The sequence below is a fragment of the Tinamus guttatus genome, unplaced genomic scaffold (assembly GCF_059628265.1).
Source record: "Tinamus guttatus ecotype Peru unplaced genomic scaffold, ASM5962826v1 Tinamus_guttatus_pri_ptg000004l, whole genome shotgun sequence".
Classification (NCBI taxonomy): domain Eukaryota; kingdom Metazoa; phylum Chordata; class Aves; order Tinamiformes; family Tinamidae; genus Tinamus; species Tinamus guttatus.
In genome coordinates, this window is record NW_028288538.1 from 207525 (window position 1) to 231884 (window position 24360).

General features: G+C 44.6%; 1 protein-coding gene across 1 annotated transcript in view; it reads right to left on the bottom strand.

Annotated features, from left to right (window-relative positions):
* PPIP5K1 (diphosphoinositol pentakisphosphate kinase 1) overlaps positions 1 to 24360 on the bottom strand; it is a 46432-nt gene that overhangs the window by 19328 nt on the left and 2744 nt on the right. The window contains exons 3-25 of the mRNA XM_088529889.1: positions 23788 to 23983; positions 23591 to 23681; positions 22444 to 22529; positions 22060 to 22214; positions 21208 to 21309; positions 20734 to 20895; positions 19547 to 19668; positions 19041 to 19142; positions 17764 to 17850; positions 17231 to 17306; positions 16600 to 16709; positions 15459 to 15544; positions 14890 to 15018; positions 13246 to 13367; positions 12327 to 12509; positions 11236 to 11377; positions 10380 to 10603; positions 9154 to 9281; positions 8531 to 8645; positions 6776 to 6883; positions 5363 to 5479; positions 4834 to 4998; positions 3497 to 3584 (exon numbers count right to left, since the gene is read on the bottom strand). Of these exons, the coding sequence (XP_088386015.1) occupies positions 3497 to 3584; positions 4834 to 4998; positions 5363 to 5479; positions 6776 to 6883; positions 8531 to 8645; positions 9154 to 9281; positions 10380 to 10603; positions 11236 to 11377; positions 12327 to 12509; positions 13246 to 13367; positions 14890 to 15018; positions 15459 to 15544; positions 16600 to 16709; positions 17231 to 17306; positions 17764 to 17850; positions 19041 to 19142; positions 19547 to 19668; positions 20734 to 20895; positions 21208 to 21309; positions 22060 to 22214; positions 22444 to 22529; positions 23591 to 23681; positions 23788 to 23983 (2896 nt within the window). The remainder of the gene's footprint in view (positions 1 to 3496; positions 3585 to 4833; positions 4999 to 5362; positions 5480 to 6775; positions 6884 to 8530; positions 8646 to 9153; positions 9282 to 10379; positions 10604 to 11235; positions 11378 to 12326; positions 12510 to 13245; positions 13368 to 14889; positions 15019 to 15458; positions 15545 to 16599; positions 16710 to 17230; positions 17307 to 17763; positions 17851 to 19040; positions 19143 to 19546; positions 19669 to 20733; positions 20896 to 21207; positions 21310 to 22059; positions 22215 to 22443; positions 22530 to 23590; positions 23682 to 23787; positions 23984 to 24360) is intronic.

Consider the following 24360-nt stretch of genomic DNA (forward strand, 5'->3'; position numbering starts at 1 on the left):
TGACAAGAAATCTATAGCCATGCTTGGAAGCTAAAATGCAAGAATCATATAAAAAATAAGAAAGTGGAAGTGGGTCTAACTTGTACATTTTTACTTTCTGGTGCTTACTAGCCATCTATAAAGTCTAGGGTTCTTGGTTATCTTCAGAACCCATGAAAGCAAAAGACAGCTATTCAGGTCCAAAATGATCTAGCTTTTTCAAAGGTTTGGGGGAAGAATTTCAACTACTAAGCCACAGTTTAGGTTAAGATGGCAGTGACTAGTACTCTTAAGAGTGGTAGAAAACATCAAGTGCTTAAAATAAGCTCTTCTGCATGCTATGAATGGCTAACCAGGGAATTCCAGCTCAGTTACACCAACCAGGCAAACACTGCTGCAAACGACATATCTGTTCTGTACCAGGGCCCTTTCTGAATCAAAGGTGGAAATATAACCTTATATAAAGAGTAGCTTTGCATATAGATCACTCTTCAGAAGAAGCAGTATGTTAATTCTCTCGTAAAATCATCTCTTCCTGCAATTTTAGAAATAATGTAACAAATGATTATGTCATGGAACCAGAAAGGCAATCTGCAAGTCTGCAGTTTGCTCTGATGCTCACATAGCATAAAAGACATGTGCATCTTCTGGTGTTAGAAACGGAAAGGAGGAGATTGTACCCAAAAGGACTTAAAAGAATTACAAGAGCGTAGCTATCAGACAGCAACCAGATGTAGCAGCTTGTGCGGCAGCTCAGGCTGAACAGCACGTGGAAGGCACCAGCAGCCCTGCTCAGACCAGCACACACCGTCGGTCACAGCAGCAATGGGGTGGCACCGTCCCCAGCAGCCCCACTGGGGCAAACGCCCCGCAGCATCAGCAGCTTTGATCCCAACAGAGCTACAGGAGGAGGATGAGGTCTCTGCAGGTCTCCAGCTGCAGGGAATGCTACGGCATCTTGCTGAAGCAGGGGCAAATGTTCTAGGCTGCAAGAGGTGTGCTCTTATTGAAGAGCTTCACCAAGTGAAGAATCTGTGGGAGGTCAGCAGACTGGGCAGCATAAGAGACTGACCCTATCTTCTCTGAAACTCTGTAATTTCAAGACCCCAAACCTCCAAATGCAATGGGGAAACATGCAGAACCTGTGCCTATCAGTTTGGAAGATGGAAACTTCGACAGCAAAGGTTGGGAGAAGTTTACTTCTGGCAGCAGGGCGAAGGCTCCTGCACCACTGCAAAACCTGCAGCTTTGGGACAGATTCACTACCCTTGTAGTTGGCAAGGAGCTGGGAGCACTGTCAGCTAGAGCATCTATATCAGCTGAGCCCCAGCCACACAGGAGCACCTGGAGGGCCAGCACGTGATGGTAACAGGAGCTTCTCTGCTGTAAGGGATAGAGGCCCCCACTTCCTGACCTGTACAGCCATCCATGGAGGTTTGCTGTGTATCAGGAGCTTATATCTGGGACATTGTGGAGAGGCAGCCAAGGCTGCCTTTCCACAGCAAGTCTTTGATGTGGGCACCCATGACAGTGCCAAAGGAGACATAGAAACCATCAAGCGTGACTAGCCAGCTTTGGAGGCAATGGTAAATGCCACAGAAACCCAGATAGTGCCTCCTTGATGCTGTTAGCAAAGCCTGGGAGGACTGGACAGATCCCGAGAATCAACAATGGTACAGTTGGTGTCAGCAATAGTTGTGGTTTCTCTGACAAAAGGATACTTCTTTGAGGATCAATGACTGCTTGGAAGAGATAGGATCCACTTGTTCAAAGGTGACAAGAGTATCTTTGCCAAGAGGCTTGCCAACCTGGCAAGAAAAGCTATAAGCTAGAAGCTAGAAGCAACAGAAAAGAGAGAGAATGATCAACAATCAAGCAAGGAAGTGATAAGTGAGGTTGGCAAGCATAGGTCTGGGGTGATGTGAACAGAAGGCACAAACAGGAGGAATTAGAGTTCTGTGTGCAGTTACAGAGCTATGATCTCATTGGAATCATGGTAGGATAACTCGCACGACTAGAGTGTTGCTATGGGTGGATGCAGGCTCCATAGAAAGGAGAGGGGGCGGCAGTAAGGCACAGGATAGCCCTTTATTTAAGTGGGCACTTGGAGTGCAGGCAGCTCTGCCTGGGCACAGCAATAAGCCAGGTGAAAGCTTCAGGACTGGCAGGCAGATCAACATGGGTGACATTGCAGTAGGTGTCTGCCATAGACTGCCTATTCCAGAATAGCAGATGAGGCCTTCTTCAGATAACTGGCACAGTTTGGAGGCTATGATTCTTATGTGAGACTTAAGCACTCCCGATATCTGCTAGAGCAACAACACAGCAGGGCATGAGCAATACAAGAGGTTTCTCAAGTACATGAATTGCAGTTTTCTCATGAGGTGATCCAGGAGCTGAGAGAGAAAGACATCCTACTAGACCTCATTGCTTACAAACAAGGACTGGTTGAAGATGACAGAGTCAGGGAAGCCCTGACTGTAACGACTATGAGATGGAAATGTCCGAGCATACACAGCTGGGATCAGAAAGGCAAACCATCTGGAACTGAATTTGTAAGGGTCATGAAAGGAGACAAGACAGGCTGTGACAAGCTCATAAACAGCAAAAAGTGTGGTTTCACAACTAAATGGAACAGGGGCCCTAGAGCCTGAAAAGGCAGAGGTACTGAATGCTACCTTCTTCAGCTCAGTCTTTACTGGTAAGATCAGCCTTCACGAATTCCAGGGTCCTGAGACCAGAGGGAAAGTCTGAGGCAAGAAAGCTTTCCCTACGTGGAGGAGGTTCAGGTTAGGGACATTCAAGCAAATTGCACATGAACAAATCCATGGGACGTAACAGGAAGAACTCATGAGTGCTGAGATGACTGATATTGCTGTGAAACCTCTCTCAATTTTCTTCGAAAGGTCATAGCAACTGGGAGCTCTTGCCACAGATGATTAAGGGCCTGAAGCATCTGTCATGTAAGGATAGGCTGAGAAACCTAGGATGCTTAGGCTGGAGAAGAGCAGGTTTGCAGGAGGTGATCCTATCAGCGCTTACAAACATATGATGGAGGGCATAATAAAGGTGAAACCAGAATCTTTTCAGTGGTGCCCAGTGACAGGATGAGAAGCAATGGTACAAACTGAAAAACAGAAAATTCCATTTGAATACAAAACACTTTTGCACTGATGGTGGCTGAACACTGGAACAGGTTGCCCAAATCTTTGAAGGCTTGATATCCTTGGAGATATTCAAAACACAACTGGACTCAGTCCTAGGCAACCAGTCCAGGCAACCCTGCTTGAGCAAAGGGGTTGGACTAGATGATCTCCAAAGGTCCTTTTCAGTCTAGATTATTCTGCTTCTGTAATAGCCTCTAGAGTATTCTAGGCAGCAACACTACAAGAGGACATAGTACACTCAGACACACATGAAACTTGAGTCAGACACATGTGGAGAGACAGAGACAGACACATACACACAAAATAGAAAGGTACAGGAGGACAGGCTGGGCACAGACCAAGTACAATACCTAAGCCACTTTGCTTCATCTCAGAGGATTGCCTGGAGTAGGTGCTGAAGAGGCGATAACCTCCTGATTTGGAAGACTCTGAAAGCACCTGCAACAAAAAAATATTAAAATCATTGCCCTGCCTTAAGGATTCCTAACCAATTTACCCACTGATCTCAAAAAGCCTCTATAATTTGATTAAAGTGTCTTTGAATCACATTTTTCATGAAGGGTAAAGCTCAGCTTGTGATAGTGCATGCTCAATTATTTTTCATTTCAGGTTTGCACTGGTCGTGGAACAGCAGATTTCAGAAGTATGAAGGGATTTGTGTACTCAGCTGCTTGTCTCCCAGGACTCCTGCTAGGATCACTGCAACACATATTTCCTTCTTTAGAATCAGAAAAATATACCCTTTTTAACTTACTATGTACCTTACTATGTACTTACTATGTACAAAGAGCTCCTGAGTCCGAGCACTGCATACAAAATTATATCATCAATGACACATAGTCAGCTAGCAAACCTCTCAAGCCCTGAAATTCTGTTTTTCACAGGCTCAGAAAATATATACCAAAATGCCTGTTAAATTCCACCAGAATGAGAAGCAATTCCAGAGTACTTTGAAGGTGTCGGCTGCCAGCTGACTATGAAGCTAGACTAAAGTCTTTAAGGAAAAGTCTTAAGTTCTTTCCTTAAGGACTTTCCTTAAGGAAAGAACTGAGACTAGCAAAAAAAAAAAAAAAAAAAAAAAAAAAAGAATAAAAAACCAAAACTCACCAAACAAACACCACCCCAAAACAAACAAAAAAAAAACACCACACAAATCTTTGTTGCTTTAGCAGATCAGTGAATGGGACAATTGCAAGTCCTGCGTCAGATTGAGTACTCTGCAAATAAACTCACTAAATTAGCACTGAAACTCACTAGTTCTGATGCTCATGAGATCACAGATGGGGGACAGGAACAAGAACTGTAGAACTGAACTGTGAGATGCAAAAGCTGGAGTCCAAGGGAAGACAAAGCTGTTATCGTAGTTAGGTAAAGAGGTCGCATGCAATCTTGCAGTTGGTTAATGCCTTTCAACGCGTGATCTAAATGTACTTGTGCCTCTCAAGCATTTACTTACTTGCTCGTCCAGCAGCACTTCCTCACCATTTGCTCTGTCCAGTGTTTCCTCTGCCTTTCCTCAATGAGAAGGAGTTTGATAGGTCAAGCCTTCCAAAAATCCCTATTCAATATCTCCATATCCTTTCATAGAATCAAATCTGACCCTGGTATGCTAAGAGGAATCCCAGGAAACCAATACTAGGCAAGGGACCTTCATGAGAATAACTGAGAAGACCCACTGCGTTATTACCTCCATGGACCCTGTTTTCCGGTTCCTGATCAGGGGGGATCTCCGCTGAATGCCGACTGGCTCGGAGGGCTGTAGAGACCTCTGCCGTGCCTGATCTGGCTCATCAATGCCCTTCTCCTGGGAGAGGTCTTCCAGGCTGCCTTGGTCTGCTTTCTTGTCCTCATTCTGCAGTATGGAAACATTGCCAGCAGATAGACAGCTACAGTTCCACATGACCTGACCAAGCATTGCACAGGGCATTCATTTTAGGCTTGGTTCTCCGAGTCTACCAAGCTCGGTAAGATAAAAGAGAATGGTATGCCATCAAAGACTGCCTAGAAAATGCCCTGAAAAGCTAGTCAAGGAACATAACCCTTTAATAGTTCTTGGATGAAAGAGAAAGGTCAGAGGAAGATTTGCTGCTGGAGACTAGACTATATCAGAACTTGGCAGGATAGTAAAGCTTGTGAAGGTGCAACTACAATTAGTTAACAACATTCCTTACAGACAGGGCAGCTTATGCCATTCATATTCAAGACATCACACTCACCTCTGATGACGCAGGTCGAAAGCCAAACCCTGTGGGGACATTTCCACCTTCCTCACAACCTTTCACACCAGGGCTAAAATGCAGCTCCACATGAAAACGCTCTTCTGAAGATGGGTCCTGTGAACGTAAGGGAAAGGGAAAAAAATAATCAATCCCACTGTCAGTGCAGGCTATGATCTGAACCTAGGCCACCCTGCCATGCCAGTGCAGCATACATCCCAAGCACATCCTTTTGGAAAGGAAGCGGAAGCAACAAGAAACCAACCACAAAAACTGGCTTTGGGTTTGCGTCTCATCCAAAAGGACAGTCCCTATTACCACAGAGCTGAGGCATGCAGACTGTTGTTATTCTGCGGCAACAGCCACCAGAGGACCAAAGCAGAATCAGGCTATAGGTGTGTGTGTATATAAATAAACAAATATTATTTGTTTTATTTTTATGCACTCAGTTAAAACATAGGCCCTTTTGAACCCCCTGCAGCAAAACCGCAACACTTGGGGACAGGGAGAGATTTGGTTCCTTCCCTCCTACGCCATTAGTTTTATAGATCCAGGTTGTTTTAAAATTTAAGTAACTATCTTCAATATTAAAACAATAATAATAACTGCACATTCTTTTTAGGGAGCAAGGGCTTTTATAGTTTCTGTTATTAAGTAAAACCAAAAAAAAATATTGGCTCTATTTGGTAACAAACTGGCACTGTTGCTAGCAGATCTACTTAGACTTTTTTTTTTTTTTTTAATAAGAACGAACATCCCTGAGCAGTATTTCACTTTTACCATTAAAATCCCACATAAACTCTCTAAACACTAAATTCTAATTCTACAGCTTATAGAGCAAAAGCAGCGCTCCTCTAGGACCTCCTGCAGCATAGATCCTTAAACTTTATCCAGTAGCTCTACATTGAACCTATTAATGGTCATTACTATCAGTTTCCACATTCTAGCTGTTTCAAAATTACTATTTCCTAAATACATCAGCATATAATTCCTTAAATATATCAACGTATTTTCAAACTAAAAAGCCTTTTTTGAACGTGGACAAATATCTGGACCATTTCTAGAAGCATCCTGAAGCAGCTACCAAATGTAACTTGTTCTAATTTATTTTCAATTTATTTTAATTAATATTATGAAATAGTAAATGGTATTACTTTGGGAAATGTTCTAAAATGGGTAGTGCTAGTTACACCAATTTGGTATTACTGCTCATTGTGGTATTCCGTTTACACATAACAGACAATAACTGGGTCACATCTCCCACCTAAAATAAAAAGCTAGCAGTTTTGTAAGCAGTTTGTACATCTTTATTATAAGTTGAGACAGCTCAGGTCAAACTTCCCAGCTGAGCTCATCTCCTGGGGACTGTGCATCACAGCAGGCAGAATTTTACCCTACAGCTAAATCCCTCACCTTGTTGTTGTCCTCGTAGAGCATGATAACAATCTGGGTCATGTAGTTCAGCTCTGAGATAGCACTCAAATAGTCCATGGCTCTCTTCCACTGCTGGTCTTTGTTCTCCTGATACATACACATAAACAGTCGCATGGAATAAGCAAGAGCAGACACCTTGCAGCATTCAGTGAAATGGGTCTGAGAGGCATTGCCTCTCCACAATAACAACATTGTCAGGACAGAAACATCTCGCTTAACTAGAGCATGAAGAGAAATGACCTTGCAATGACGGCAGGGTGCTTACAGCGAGGAGCAGTTGCATAGAGGGACACTGCAGCTATCCACACTTGCAGATCTGAGCACATCCAGCTGCAAGCCCCCTGTGCCATGCTGACTGGAAGAAAGCATAATCACAGCAGGTTCCTCAGAACAGCCATTCTCCAATTTTGGTCTACAGAGTGGAGTGTTTTAGAGAAATCACAGGAATGCACAAGAGATGAACTGGAATAAAAGGGACTGAGTGAAGCTGTTTACACACAAGGATGAAGTAAATGGCTAAAGAGCCACACAGGACCCATTCTGTGATTCTGTTACTGTGAGGGTGCCAGAGCCCTGGCACAGGCTGCCCACAGGGGTTATGGAGGCTCCTTCTCTGGAGATCTTCAAACCCACCTGGACACCACCCTGTGCTCTGGGTGTCCCTGCTGGAGCAGGGGTTGGACTAGATGATCTCCAGAGGTCCCTTCCAACCTCAACCCTTCTGTGATTCTGTGACCCTTGGGCCACACGAGGCAGTGCAGCCCAGGCCCAACAGCTTCCCACCATTGCTAGAGAATAGCCATAGCCAAAATGCCGTACACACTGCTGGGGAACACCCCAACATCTTGTTGGATGTGAAACAAACCCCAGGGGCACAAAGGCAGCCTAATATCCCTGTGCTGACAGCAGAGATTCTTCTGACGCTAGAATGGACAACAGCATCTTATTCAGTAAGCAAGTAATTAAGAGGCAGTTGTATGATCACAGCTTGCAGACAGCGAGCTTACACACACGACAAAAGTCATGCTTGCTAAATAAGTGCTAACTTGCAAGGCATTTCAGAATACCATGTTTAAAAAACAGAAGGCAAACCAAAAGATCTACTGAAGTGCATAAAAAAGAGCTTCTCAGGGCCTGCCATCAATTCCATCAGGAAGCAGGTTCTGAGAGCAGATCTTGTTTGACTGGTGAAGAGCTTGGATTAGAAAAGTCATAGTCCCTTAAAACTGGGCCACCTGTCTCTGTTAGTAAGCACTCGCTCTCTATGCTTTGCAACCCTAGTGCACTACTGAAAGTGAACTGATTTTTTTGGACAAGAGTCACTAAATAACAGGGCCACAGCCTTTAAATAATCAAATGTAAGTAAGAAGAGAGAAACTCCCTCCGTCTCTGCTGCCTCACACTGGTATCTCCCTACATGTAAGGGACCTAGACTCCTCCCAGATCAGCAGGGCAGCTCTTGGAGGTAACATATAAGCAAGGCACAAGGCCTCCATATAAGCAAGGCACATGGTATCAGGAGCAAGGAAGAACTATCCTCCTCCACGCCAGAAAGGCAGTAAGCTGCAGCATGCAAACAGTGCAGAGATGGAGCCTGCCCAGAGGCCACCCATATGCATCATTATCAGGAGAGCTGGCTAGAGGGACAAACTACAGACACACTGTCCATCCTGGAAAGGGCCACTGAAAAGAAAGGAAGGAGGCTTACTCTGGGAGCACTGTTGGGACACTTACATCCAGGAGTCCTCCATAGCGGAAGATACTGAGCAGAGAGTGCACATGGCTCTCACTGGTGAAGTAGAGCCGTGTCCGAACATGGCGACCCGGGGACAAAACTCCTCTTGAGTACCTAAACCAAACCAGCGCCATGTTATTCACAATCTGTCAACGAACTATCACCTATCACACAGGAGCATATCTACATGCTTAACAGCACTAGATTATCACACACCAGTAACTATCGAGGAGCAGGAGGAGCAGAACAAACCGAGAGAGCACTAGGCACAGAAGCAGCCAGTTCTGTGATATCCTCACAAAGGCACATGGTGTGACAGAGCACGCCTCACCACACTCACATCTGCTTCTCCTTGCAGGGACAAGATTGAGTACATCACCACCCAGTTACAATGGATTTAAACCTGTGTGTCAGCTTGGCTCCCACTTAGCAGCTTCCTTGTGCCTTCCCACTTCTTTTGCAGCTCTAGGAGCACTAATGCCTTCTTCTGTGTATGTCGCTGTACACGTTGTTTAGTGCCTCCCCCCAGGGCAGTACCGTTTTCTGGCATGGTTCCCCCACACGTCACTTCAAAGCCTGCCCTCCTGCTGCCTCCAGCAGCAGCACGCAACATTATCCTTACAAGGGATGCAGTTTGTTGACAGACTCGTCTTCATGTGTTCTCTGCAGGTCCAACTGTATCTTTTTAATGAGAGGGAGACAAAAGCCAATAGCAATTTCCAGTTTCTCCTCCTTATTAATCCCATACTCCTGCAGAAACAAAACAATATATATTCTTTAGCCTTGGTTCTTTGCCACATCTTTAAATAAAATTAGGCTGTTTGCCTGCACCCAGACTTTTGAGAGCCTCTGCATGTTCACAGTGACATAGCAGTACTGACTATAGACTTCCAGGTCTAAGAGTCTCACTAAAATTATACAAGGCCAAAATGGGAAGTGCCATTTAGTACCTTTCTATAATTGTTTCACATATTGAGGAGGATAACGGAGGACAGAAACACTTCCAAGAAGTGTCTAGACAGAGGTGTCAGTAGAGTTCCAACAGCTGCAACACGCAAAATGCCATCAGGGAACATTGTCTCATGACAAACACTTAGATCCAAATCAGGCACATGCATTAGCATAGTGCCTACTATCTGCAAAGATAAAACTTGAAATGGCCAAATTGCCTCTCAGTCAGAAGAAAATGAAAATGCTTAGACCACCATACCCGCCCCTAAGTGCAATTGGACCCTGCTGCTAAGAGCTTATCTCATGCATATGAAACTTTATGGAGTTCTGTCCCTACTTCTGGGACAGAACAATGAATATAGAGATTTATTGCATGTAGCCATCCTAAACTTGGTGAGAATCCAACTTTGCAGGCCAAACTAGTTCTAGTGTGACAAGGGCATTAGATCTGCTAGAACAAGCTCTCACTCCAGAGCAGAAATCTTTATTCTCATATATAATCTCTTATGAAGAAAATCCTGCTATAGTGCACAAATTCAGCTTGAATGTGTCTGGTAAAGCACTACAATGAATGTGGAAAGCTATTGTATTCTTTATTCTGAAGCTGTCAAAATCCTCATCCAGGAAATAGAACATCTTAAGGACAGAGTCACCATAATTCACCTGAACTTGCATCATGAGGACCTGATCCCTGATATCAACACCCTGATCTTCCCTTTTGGAGGAGGCCATAAATAGTCTTGGGTCATACAAACAAGTAGAGTTATCTGAGAAATATCTGTAATGCACTGCCTTGACAGTTATTGTGTATGAGACTATTTTGACTCTCTCCCATCTGTTTTCTCTTGAAAACAGCAACACAGACATTATGGCCCAGTCAGGCAGGACAGGCTGTACCTGGGGTATGATCACATCCGCCAGGGCTTTGGAGAGTTTGAAGAGCTCTGCTGTGCCTTCCAGTTTCAGGGCACAGTTGTGCTGTACATCGTACTTGATGCAGTCATAGATATCAGGGATCTTGCTGATGTCGTAACGCCCGTTCTTCATGCGGAAATCTCTCTCCAGCTTACTCCAGCGTTGCAGCATCAGTTCTAAAGTCTCACTATGATACAGCTGCAGGTCTAAACAACAGTGAACACAATTACACTCACATCTGACTGTGCCCTTCCACTGACCCAATGGCTGCTACGACTGGCTCTAGCAAAGGTCTCTGACTGCTATGCTGCTCACAGGAATCCCAGCTATGAGAAGTCATGGGACCTATTGCATTGTGTTTTAACCCACAGCCCTAAATTAATTCTGAAATACTTCAGAAAAGTGAAGCTGCTAGATCTTTTGCCAATGTCCACTATAAGATGTATGAATATCTCACAACTGCCTTTTTAAAGATTGCGCTGTCATTAGTACAGTTCTTAAAGGTCAACAAAATTGAAAAACCTACCAATTAAAGCATTGAGTCTCACTCCAGGAAATGCCTGAACAAAGGCAGGTATAACCCTCCAAGCAACATTGATGCCGTCTACATTCATGTTAATCCTCATAATGCGCTTAATTCCTTTATATTATAGTTATCTAGAATGCTATTTGAAAGCAAAATAGGAGCTTCTACATCAATAACATACACTTAATTTCACTCTAGAATTTCTTTATAGAAGACATATAGTGCTCACACACCACTAGGATTTATGTATAAGAAAAGCACCCATATAAGAAAGTGATTCTGCTCCAGGCCTTTTGCAGTTTTGATGTTTACCTGCAGATTTGGGGTCTTCCAGACGTTTTTGTATCTGGGAAGTGAGATTCTGGATCAGGGTGAACACCTGGTTACAGACCTCAACTGGGTTCTGGATAAATGTCATGGAGTTGAGCAGAGAAGCACTGCCAGTAGGTGCTAGCTGAGAGAAAATACCAGAACACATCAGTTGGTGTCTTTGCAGACTGGGAGAACAAAGTATCTGCCTGTCTCAGCTGGCTTATCCCAGAACCACTTCCCACCTTCCAGAGAGGCAAGTGAGGGACCTGTTTTGTCCCAGCTGCATGGGAGAAGCAACATTTCTCATCAGCTACTTGGCTGACTCCACCACTCTCTGTGGCATCACTGCCCTCCTGAATATAGTCTCCATTCTGTGCATTGGACCTGCACATCCTTCATCCCTGTAGTTACACACAAGGGTGTACATAAAATGTCATTCAGCTGTGCCCAGTTTATTGCAGAAGCCATTGTTTTGTGGAATGCTCTCTTATTTTCCTGTCACTCCAGCAGTCTATGTTAGCTACTCTTTTCCACACCACCACCACAAAAAACAGATTCCTATAGAGGCCTCATTAAAAATCTACAAAGAACAAGTATCATTTATTACAATTTCTAACTCATATGAGAATATACTGGATAACATTGCAGGAGTCAGTACTTTTACAACAGCTTGGAGCTTTCTTCTAACATAGCCTACATTGATTCTGCACAGTGGAAATCTTCAAAACAAACTTTCAAATGCCAATCAATCACATTTATTTATAATACCTTAATCAGATTTGTCAAATCAATTTTCTATTAATACATTCATAAAAAAATATACTGGTACTTCTAAAGAGTGAGGAAGGTACCATACTCACTCTTGCAGGGATCAGGAGAATAACACTGAAGATTCCACTAAAGGGCAGGGATTATTACCCTGCAAAAACCTTCCCTTTTCCCACAGTTCTCTTTATATCATATGATTTTGACCAGAACTGACCTCAGACTGACCAAACTACATGTTAGCAGGTGGTTCTGCATCTTAAACCATTGGAGCAATGCTATTTGCATCCTAAACAAAAGGATCCAAGGTCGCGCAGGTGCTTTACCTTTTCATAATCCTCTTCACAGAACTGAGCGTCCTTCTGCATGATTTCATGCAGCTGTGCCTTCACTCTGTGTTGACAGCTGCTAAGGGAATCACTGTCGCTATCTAGGAGACCATTCATATTAGCACTTTTCACCATTTGCACCAAAATGGGGGTCAGCTCTCCTTCCAGGGCCAGAAGACCCTAAAATAGCACATAACAATTTCAGGTATGTGCAATGCAAGCAACAAACTTTCATGCAAGCTTCACAGCCAGCCTTCAGGCTTGGCCTTTCACTCGAGTGAAATCCCAACTGCTCTTGAAGGGCAGCTTACAACAAGAACATCCCGTTAGACATGACTCTGGCATGCTCCTAGAACTACCCTAAATCAAACATCAGGTTTGTCTACAGCAGCCCCAGATTGATTTAGCCATCTTTAAACAACCAATTTAGCTTACTAGAAAACATTAACACAGCAGTAGAGGCTCTTAAGAACAGCTAGCAAGGTCACTAAAGGATTCTCCTTGGCTCAAGCTTTAACTGCAAATAAACCCCTCCTCCTGCTGCTCCCACTACACAGCGGACATATAATTCTCTTTTTACATCCAAAAGCCAGAGAATAACCCCTCTAGTTGAACTATCAAAGACATTCTTATTGGGTAGGAAATGCATACTTGGCAATATAAATTATGCTGCAACAAACACCGAAGCAACACTCCATAAATAACTTATTCACCTATCAGATTCCTATCCTGGGCATAATCGCAAGGGTGACATATATAGAGCTACAATAAACTGCTCCATAGCACACTGCCCCACCATCCCACCGCACAAGAGAAATCTCTTAGGTCAGTTCCTTCGTCACTTCGTTCCTTTAGAACCAGCATATTTTAAGCCTTATGCAACAGAACTAGCAGATGCCCAGAAGAGAGGAAGGACCTTTGCAAAAGCTGCTGCTGTCATCTGAACTCGTCCCTCATCAGAAGCATAGATCTTGAGATCATGACGGTAGGTGCTATGCAGTCTAAGCAGGCCACATCCAGGGAAACCAGCATAATCACCTGTAAGAGAAAACACTCATAACGAGTCTTCTGACACCTGCAAAGCTATCAGCAGTCTCCTCCAGAACCCCAAACCTTCCCGTAGTATCAAAGCTGTATCACTTTTGAAGCAGCCTAAAGGCTGGCTGTCAAAGAGATAGCTCTAGCTAATACATTAATACCAAAACTCAGGAAACTTACGAGAATTTATTTCTGAAAAGAGTCCAAATCCACCAGGCAAGGTCTGATGCTACCTAAATTCTGCAGGAACCCTCTCCCAACAGGCAGTAACTATTCTGCTAGCTTGAACCCACTTATGAGAATAAGGTTGCAGTTAAACATTATTTCCTTCTACTTGTTCTCTGTGCAAAAGCAGGTGCTGCTGCCATCATATCTGTATTGTAGTCAGTCAGTAGGAGTCTGGTACCAACACAGACCCCCAGTAGAGCTGCAGTTATCTTTGGGCATGGAATACACTTTTGTTTATGACTGTCATGTTAACCACAGAATACAGAACAGCAATGGGAGAAGGCAACTCAGGCAGCTTGAGTCTGGCCCTCCAAAGACAGAAGAGCAGTGACTAATTTGTTACTGCCTGGGATCCCGTGATGAGTTTGCACAGTACCCAGCCATAGTGCATAGGCAGATGGAATAACCGCTACCAGTGCTCAGCTCGATTCCAAGGAACGTGAGGGAGAACAGGCAGAAGTCAACTGTATATCTGGACAAAGCAGGCACATACCAGCTACTATCCAGGAACTGTAATGCAGCATCTCATTGTAAAGTAAGATCCCTCCCTGTGCATGAAGGACTGACTGCCTGATGTAAAAAAAAAACCAAAACAAACAAACAAAAAACCCTCCAAATCCATGGTACAAGTGGCCTTCAGTCCCTCTGAATGTGCTCCACCCTAGCCCTTCTGTAGGCAAGAGTGCAGCACCTCAGACATGGAACAGTGTTCAGGGTTGGCACAGGCAGCACCTCAGGGCCCAGCAGTACCAGCACTGCACTTGAGCAGAGCTCTGCAGACAGCTCCCTTGTTGATCTATAGGCATTCTAGGTGCTTTTCCACAGTCAGTCACATAGTCATGGGAGAGAAAATACAGAGATGTTCTCTCCATTCCCCTGTCTCAAGACAGAATTATCTGTGTTCCAAGACAATTTCTACTGTGCTGTACATCTGACCTAAAGTCTTTGTTAATCGTTATGTAACTTCTGCATTTGGCATCATCAAAAATGTCGTCTTCTTAGATGGCTCCTCTTTTTCTGATACTGGAACACTGAAAGAATGCTATTGTGTTTCAAGACGCTCTAATGCTTAACCTCAGCAGCAGACATCTTGCACGCTTAGGGCCTTTTAGGTGCAAAGCCCACTTTTAAATATTTGCCAGTTTTGTTCAAAACAACAGAATGATCCCCAGGTCACACAGGTTGCAAATTGTCCACAGGAATTCTGAGCATCCCTGTAGGTGCTGGTGACTAGTCAACTCGGCTGGGCATTCTGGTGCAGTCACAGGATGTGGGACGCATTCAAACAGCTTACCTTGGCCACCAGGGTACATACAGCGGAATGCTCGCCCCAGTTCTTCTGCTTGGACCCTTCCTGCTGGTGTCAGTTCTCCACCCCACTTCAACACGAGGAGAAGAGATGGGGAAGACTCTCTGCGAGCTTCTAGGAGGCGAAAGGTACTCATTATGGCAGATCTCAAAAGATGAGCTTTGGGGAGAGGAGGTACACGTGTGGGCAAATCATCAGAGCACTTGCAGGGCATTCTCCATGCTAGCTGGCTCAAAATCCACAGGAACCAAATCTGGCCTTTTCTGTGGCTTCAGCAAGTACCAAAATAAGAGTCTCTACTGTCTGAAGCTATAGGAGCTCCATCTGTATTCACAGGTTGACATTCAGGAAATCAGCAGTACAAACCCCGTGGCACCAACTAGAATGTATTAGTACACTACACTGTGCATCTCTCTAGCCCTTCTTATGGCAGCAGAGATAACACATGGATCAATAATGCTCTTCTCATTTCCAAAGGTCTGTTTGGATGGGATAGCTGTGTACTCTTGAACAGTAGGCTTTAACAACATGGCAGCAACATAAAGTTTCTTTACCTTCATCTTCACTTGTAGTTTTTGGATGTCCATGAGGCAGATAGGTCAACTGCACTTTACGGTTAATGCCAGAAAAATGTCCATACCTGCCACAAAGCAAAGGGCGGAGGGGAGGGAACAAAATCAAATTAATTCCACTCACCCCTTCCCAGATCTCACAACAATAAAACAGAAACACAGGCACTGACTTCCTCCAGCAACACCACTGCCAAGGGACATAAACTTTAGCCACATAAACATACATCTGTGAGTCACCATACAAAAAAGTGAAAACAAAATTTTAAAAGTCTAATCCTCTCCTCCTCCAACAATTCAGACTCACTTACTTGCCTGCTCTGTTCAGCTGACATTATTGTGTCCAATCACATCCCAGAGGGGCTTTAACCAAGCTTTGGTAATTTCTATCTACATTTTTAACAAGCAAATTAATGAAATTACAGTAAAAAATATCTACTAGACATATGAACACAAATATACCTCCCCCTCTAATCAAAAGAAAGAGCAGGATAAGGAATCATGGCAAAAAATCACCTTCTGTGCTCCACATAATGAACGCAGATGCTGCCCGAGTGCCACAGTGAACTATGGCTCTCTCGGAAACCCTCCTTCTGTTTCTAACATGCCAACACCACCATATTATCTTTTATTTTGGCTGTATGAAACTTAAGTAAGACACAAACATCTTTTCATTTTCTCACGGTGCCTTTTGTTGAAATTTTGGCACCAGAACCACCTCACATAAAGCCATATTTGTTCTAAGTTTATCAAAACATATTTATGCAGTCCCCACAGGATTACCATTCCTGCAACAATGGAAGCTCAGCTTCATCTTGAGTTGCCTTAAAAAAAAAAAAAAAAAAGAGAGAGAGAGAGAGAGACAAAATACAAAATCCATCTGGAACGAGAACTGCCATTCACTTTCATTTTGAAGCCAAGGAGAACAAGTTAGGAGCATGGCACCTTTCATGTATAGCTGCTAAAAGCAGTTGCAGGAGTCTGACCTCTGGGAAACCAGCTGGCCAAGACAACAAAAGCAAGTCTGCTTCTGCATCACTTCTTTTCCTTGCATCTTCCTCAGTATCCCTTGCAGACCGCACAGTCCTGAGATAAACCCGTGTTGTCCCAAGACAATAACTCTTACATCTCCAAGACGCTCTTCAGCTGTTCCAGTTTGGATTTCCTCTCCTCGATCTCACAGTTGCTCTGTGTTCCCAGTTCCACCACAAGCTGCCTTGCAATGTCCAGCACTTCCTGTTGGAAAGCAGATGGTCTCAAGTGCCCAGCAAATCTGCTTCAGACTCACCAATGTACTCCTGAGGGCCTCCAGAAGGCTCCACCCAGCACCAGGCCCACACACATACACGCTCATTAAAGACATTATTTCATAAGACATAGCTCCAGAGCACACACTTTTACGTTCCGGTTTTCCAGTCTGCACTCCAGCCCTGTCCAGAACCAAAGAGATGCCTCAAGCTCCCCCCACTCCACAGCTTGGGGTGCTCCCCCACCACAGAGGGCTGCAGCAGCCAGGCCAGCTCAGGCTGTCCTCATTCCGGGCTCTCTGCCTCAGCCAGGAGCAGTCTCCACCACGCTCCCACACCACTGCCCGGCTGTGCACACAGTGGGTACACAATGATCCAAGGAATTTGTGCAATGGACTGTTGCCCCTTCAAGGGTTTTCACCCCCTCCCTGTTCCCCAAAGAATTCCCTTGCATTGGGATCCATATTACCTGCAGCACCCACACAGTAACCGCAGAGAGGGTTCCCTCACCTGCAGCTGCTCTGGTTTCTTCAGCTTCAACTTCCCTGTCTTGTAGCCATCATATTTCTCAAATAATTCAAAGAACCTGAACAGACAACAAAGGACCCTGATCCAGTTTCTGCGGTTCCAGCGCTACACAGACTGTTATCCCTACATATGCATTCACATTCTGCTCTACAAGGAGAACCAGTAAGCCCACAGCCTCCTCCGTATGCTTCAAAACCACCATCCCCCCCCCAAAAAAAGGGATTTCAGTCTCGGGTAAGAAAAGGAAGCAGGCACCAACTCCCCTTTGGTGAGGGGCTTCACTCTGCAGCACCTAGCAAACCTTTGCTCTTTCTTCCAGCTTTCATATGGAAAATGCCAGGATCTCTATGAGGAAAGAAGGTGCCTTCAATGAAGCAGAAAACATTTCCTGAACAGAACCATGGAAAAACTCTGCCTCCCATGTATTCATCCCTTCTGCCCTGCTTGTGCGTTCTGCAGGTGGCCCCTCCTCACTTCCCACACCACAGTGTCTTCTTGCCTTGGGACTTACTTACCGCGGATGCTTAACTTCCATTTTCATCTTCTGCTTTGGGGTTCGATCTCCATGCCGGATGACCGCAATAACACAACGAAGTTCCATCCTGGAAAAACAAGATACACCTCAAATATATCCTTAAACACTAGAATTACCACCAGAAAACTAGCTGTTCCTTCCCTTAACAGTGAAGGAATCCTTCTAGTCTAAAACAGGCACTACTGCTAAGGCTACAAAAGCAGTCAAGGTAGTGCAGGAACTACCAGGCTCATGAGCAACACAGTATCATGATACAGCATGCAAAAAAATCAAAACTATGGCAGATAAGAACCAGACTAGATGTTAAGAATTTACACATACAGCATTTTGAATTGTACCAAACTTCTTCCAAGAAAGGCAACATGCCCAACTTGTGTAATCCTCATAGCACCACTTGGAAAGACAGGGAAAAAAAAAAAAACCCAACAACCAGCATGGTCCTGAAGAATGGTTATACAGTCAGGTCCTGCTTGTGATCAGTCAATAACAGCTGTATATATATTCCACAGCAATCAGCCACTTGCAGGAATCAGTAGTTAGGCTGGCTATATGACTTCATATCTCTTATAAGATCCCAGACAATCAGGGGTTGATCCTGTTCATTTCACTGTCACAAAACCCAACAGAAGCCAGCAGTGCCACAAGTGTACTGAGCTTGCAACTTTATCCAAATGACGCTGTGCTACAGGAGGGATGAACTATGCTCTCAGTTTACCTCTTCTGTAGCACCTGTTTTTTTCCCCACTTCATGCAAACACATTCAGATGCACAGAGAAATCTGTCTTCATCTTTCAGCCTTTTGTGGTGGAAGACTAGTATGACCAACAGTATGAGATGAGAGCCTTGCAATTGTACATTTAATGTGAGTACCTCTACTAATGGTTTTCTACCCATTTCACTGGCAGCTTCAAAACCCTTTGCTCTGAGCAGCTACCTACTGAATAACGACGGTTCCAATGAACCGGGCAGAGTGATGCCTTAATCCCTTCCCCAGGCAGATGGAAGACTGAAGATTCCCAAAAGCCATGAGCAGTTTCTGTAATTCACCCAAAGGATGTGCCTCCACATTCATCACTCCAAGAACTCATTTACCATCTACTGCATGTTCCTTGGGCACAACTGAGCTTCTCCATGGATATCTGTCTTCCATGTCTCAACCAACACAGATGCTAGATGATGGATGTCTCCTGGACATGGCTTACATTTTGCCCCTCACATACTTAAAGGGATCCTTTTGAGAAGTTCCTAAGTACTCACATGGTGCCTGAAGTCGTGGGGACAATAGGAATATCTTCTGCCTCTGTTGGGATGGACCAGGGAATATGAAACTGGGGAGCTAATTCACGCATAATTATGTTTCTGAAACAAAAGAAATCAGAACAGAGAGTTCACAAGAAATTCCATTCTCCCAGTTCTCCTTCCCCTTCCCTATAGTCCAGGTAAAAGGTTTGAGAGCCACAGAGAGCTCCTCCTCACCTTTTTTGCAGACATCTAACAACCATGGGCTAGTTGGGGCACCCAAAAGAGAGGCACTCACATCACCAATACCACAGCTGGGCCTAGCATCCATAGCCAATCCCAATGCAGGCGTGAACTCTGGGGGCTAGGAATAATTAACCCCTTCCTGACAAAGCTCCTGCCAAACAAACATCCCCATCTGGACCACGCGCGGACTTTTCCCACACATACTGGTCAGAACTTCACATTCACTATATTTTGCTACAGATTCCCTTACCCACTACCAAAACTTTAATTTTACATACCCAAGAATTTTGGCACAGTCATCGTAGTACTTCATAGAGTTCTTCACAAAACTGAAGCCATTCACATCACAAACGAACGAGTGGCCGTTTGCTCGCAAGAGATCAAATCCACATACAGTTTGCTGCATGAGGAAACAGAGGACATGGGATTTGTGAGTATCCGTGAGGAAGTACAGCAAGCAGGACAGCAGCTGCCCGAGTCGAACACGGCTGACAGGGCACTGTCACACAGGCCCCACATACACTGTCCAATTCAGCTCCACTGGTGTCTCCAAAGGCAGTTACTGCAATAGTTGCTGCAGTGACACACTGCTGCTGTGTCACCAGTCCTGAGGTAGTGAGCAGTAGCAGGCCCTTTAGTGGAATCTTTACACCATCACAGCTCTACCAAGGGCCCAACATAGGAACTCTTGTACTCTGCAAGTTAATGCTACCTCAAAGAGCAATAGGGGTATAAGAAAACAGCTCTTGCCTCTAAATTCAGCTATTATGAACCAGACCGTAGAAGTACAGAAAATAAGCAGTGCATGCACAGACATCCACCAATGCATGAAAAAGGCTGTAATGCAGAATATACCCACAGCTCTATACTCATGAATATACTGAGTATATTCAGCTGAGCTGAATACACCCAACAACTACATGGGATGCAGATTGCAGTGGGGCCAGGAATAAGTAGCAAAATGCTGCTTCTGCTGACCTTACCGATGAGGCAGAGCAGATCCTGCAATTGTACCAAGACTCACACGCACACTGACTCCACCTACCTATAAGCAAAACACAAATGCAGACCAAAGCCAGGGCAAGAAGAGAATGAAGGTGGCCAAGAAAAGGCCAACCAGGCTATCTGTACAAACATGAAACAGCAAAGGAGGGATCAGTGCAGATCAGATGGACAGCAGCATGCTTAGATGCGGATATCAAATGCTCAAATGCACACTGGCCACCAGCCAGCACAGACAGCATCTGCCCTAGGCCCTCTGGCCTCCCCAGGCACCTCTGACCAGCAAATTGCTGGGGCCAGCAGACCCTGCTGCACCCAGCTGGCAGCGGGAGCTGGCACCCGGCACCGGGCAGTCACATCACAGACACGTAAGGGCAACAGACTCAAGCTAATACAGGTGCCTGAGTCACGAAGCAGACATCCCGCGAGTATTCTGCTTGCACAGAAGAGGAAACACACAAACCTTAAAGGCGACACAGACTTTCCTGGCAACTAGCTTCTCCATGGCAGTCAGCATGACTGGATAACGGATTTCTTTCCCTTCACTGTCCCGTTCAACCTTCCCATCCAAAGCAGGGGATTTACGAGCCTCTGCATGGGCATAGTCTGGTCCAACAGTGTAAACCTGAAAAGAGAAACAGTCACACCTGACATAAGCCCTAGACTAACTGTAGCCTCCAGAAGGATTTTCTATTGCACACACACACACACACACACACAGGAAAAACAAAAAGAAAAAAAAACAAACAAAAAACCAACAAAAGAAAAAGAGATTAGAAGCTCTCATACATTTTTCTTTTTAAGATCTGCAGAGTGCTAGCTCCTCACTTTGCAATCCAAGTTGCACAATCAGCATCTTGCAGGTTGGAAAAAAAAAATCAGACTGTGAAGTGTTAAGTAGGACTACTGAAATTCCAGCTACCCAGGTTTTCCTTACCTTTACATCTGTGCCATCTGTAGGCATGAACTCTTCATAAATGTATGAGCCTGTCTTCCTTACACTGCTCTCTGGGGAGTACACACTACTCCGGCTGCCAATCTGAAAGCACAGAATAAAACAAGGTGGGTTTTTTTTGTTGTTGCTTGGGTTTTTGTTTGTTTGTTTGTTTCTAAAGAGAAAAACAAACAGCATGAATTTAATCCCATACTTAAAGAACTAACTGAACATCTCCAGGACACCCATCTGTTACAGCACAATAATTAATGAAGGACAGAAAAGACATCAAACTGCACTGGCACTGAATATGCCCTTTTCCAGGCTTTAAAGAGGAAAACGTTATTGTAGACCACTAGGTGGACTCCAATCGCGAGAAGAATATGGAACAAAAAAAGTGGATAAAGACATAGAAAGTAAGGAGTCTAGTCAATAAGCAAATTATAACAAGCAATGACAAATCACAGTCAGATCAGTTTAAGATAGTGCAACAGACCTTACAGACAGGCGCTAATACTGTTTTCATTTTTAGTAAGACTTAGGATACGATCTTTAGTGACATGCCTATATGTAGAAGCTAAGGAAACAATCATTTTAAGTTTACTAATAGCAGATGCATAAGGACTGCTAAACATGACAGGTCAAACACAGGATAGTGGAAGTGTGGTCAGCACTAGAATACATCTTTCTGCAACTCCCAACTAGATGGAATTTAACTTTAAGTTTTACAAAGGTACAGACTACCCCAAAACAAAGTTTTCCTTCTCCCTTTCCTCAAAACCCCCTCCTGAAGCCACACAGGTCTCAGACCCACAGATCTGTTGGTCCCAACAGCAGAACTGGAGTCCCTCTCACCTTCCGAAAGAGACGCTGGCTGCCCCCACCTGCTGAGGTTGGGTAGTAAATATACACGTTATGGTCTTCAGCACTGACTGGCTTCTCTACAAATGGCTTTGGGAAAACAGCTCCATTTACCTCCACATGGTCTTCTCCTTCCACTAAGTTGCATTCTGAGGACAAAGCACAGCAACAGCAAGTTAGACAAAGGGGCAAACAGCCTCACTGCAGAGCTGAGCCTCTTCAGTCCTGGCCAGTCAGTAGCTTCTGTATTTTATCCTCTGACCAGTGTCCAACTAAACTGACAGACTTATGAACCTGATCTGTTCAAGCACATTATCTGCATAGTATCTTAAATGGTACAGAACACAAAAATCGCTGTCAGCAGAGCCTGGCATTTACCTTCTGGTCTATCAGGGTCACGATTGAGCACAGCATAGCGGGGCAAGTCTATCCCCTCTTCTTGAAGAATCCGATACACTTCCCGCCTGCAGAGGACAAAAACAGTGAGGATCAACAGAAGAGTCTGGAAGGTCCCCAGTACAAACCAAAGGAAAGGCTTTGTTTTCACTGATGAAAAATAAAGTCAAGTGAATACAAGAAGTATTGACAGAGTGCAGATACTTGCCACCACATGTTCCCCAGACAAGACGCACAAGCTACAGGGCATGCCTCATCCCTACTCCATATGGGAGCATCGCAGGTTAGACCTCTGCCTGGCCTACATGGGCATACCTCTTTGCTAGCACCTGCCCAATTCACAGCAACATACGCAGCAAATGCCACTACCCAGATGTGTCCCCCTACAAGGGGGCTGTCACACTCAGCTACCCATCACCCACGCCTTGCTTTGACTTAACATCAATGAAGAATCTGCATTTCTCTTATTAGAGAACCTATGGTGCCTATCAGCATCCACAGGAATGCTGCCCACATTTCAAAGGCACGTGTGAATTTTTGTATCTGACATTAACACTGCTCATCTGTAGTCAAAGCACTACAAATCCACAGAAGCACTAAAGACTACATGAACTGAAGTACATGCTTGTAAGTTGGTATTTGATTTCCGACCGACTTAAATCAACTTAACTTATGAAGAGCTGACTGAAAAGCCTCTGAAGTGTCTTACTGACGCACCTTATTCAAGGGAGGGGTATACGCCCTCCAATATTCCCTCTTCAGAATGGCCTTGCTGCTCCAAATTTCTGCCGCATAATGTCATCCCACTACTTGGCTCTCTTCCTTAGAGACCAGTCTTTTTGCTTTAGCCATGCCAGTCTCATTCTGTAAGACTGTGTCCTCTTAATTCATTCAGTCCTTCCTTACAGTGCATATGTATTAAGACGACAAAATACACCATGTCTCAAAGGTTTCACCTTGAAACCTATTTCCCTCATGCTAGAGGGGAACAACCTCTAAAATCCACTGCCAAAGTGCCATGTCCCCCCATCCCTCGTTCGCTTACAGCCAGGGAGATGAAGCTTGCACAGCTTGCTGAGGAGGGGAACCAGCTGAAGGGAAGGGGCATTAGAGGATCCCAGACACCTACCTGTCCTGGATGTAATACTGCATATCAAGGTCATTAATCAAAAACGGCCTGCACAACTTGGCATAAGCAACTGCTTTATCCAGTGGGAATCCTGAAATGCAGGGTGGCAGGCGTGGGGAGGGAAAAAAGAAAAAGATGAATGGAAACTCCCTTGCCCAGATCTCAGGTAGGATACTGCCTGCCATGCAGGCTTTTACCTTTGGAGTGGAAGGAGATAAGGCAGTCACAAGAGGGCCAGTTCTCCACTGGTTCATTCAGAATAACATCTTCCCCCATAATCACCACTGTGATATACTCAAACTTGCACAGACGTTCCAGAATCTGCGTCATGGGCTTTGACTTGGACTTTTTGGTCATGGCACATATTCCAACCACAATCTGCCGTTCAGGTGGCTAAGGGGAGACACAAGGCAGTTTAGCACAGGGTCAGCTACTTTACTGGATTCAAACTGTAACAACATAGAAATACAGCAGTTCGGAACAAAGGAGGAATTTTCATCTAACTGCAAGCACTCCCAGGTCTTGCTAGATTCAAATCCATATACACTTCCAGTTCCCATTAGATTTCACTGGCAGATGTTGTAAAGAAACATCCCAAAACAACCACTTCTTTTCCAGGTAATATATATCTCCTTTCTGGGCACTAGGGTTAAGGTCAGAAGGGAACAAGCAGCAGTGTCTCAAATCCTGTACTCTGTTCTTTGGCTCATAACTCACAACGACCATTGATAGAGTTCGGAGGACTCCAAAAAGCCACAAATGCTGTACAG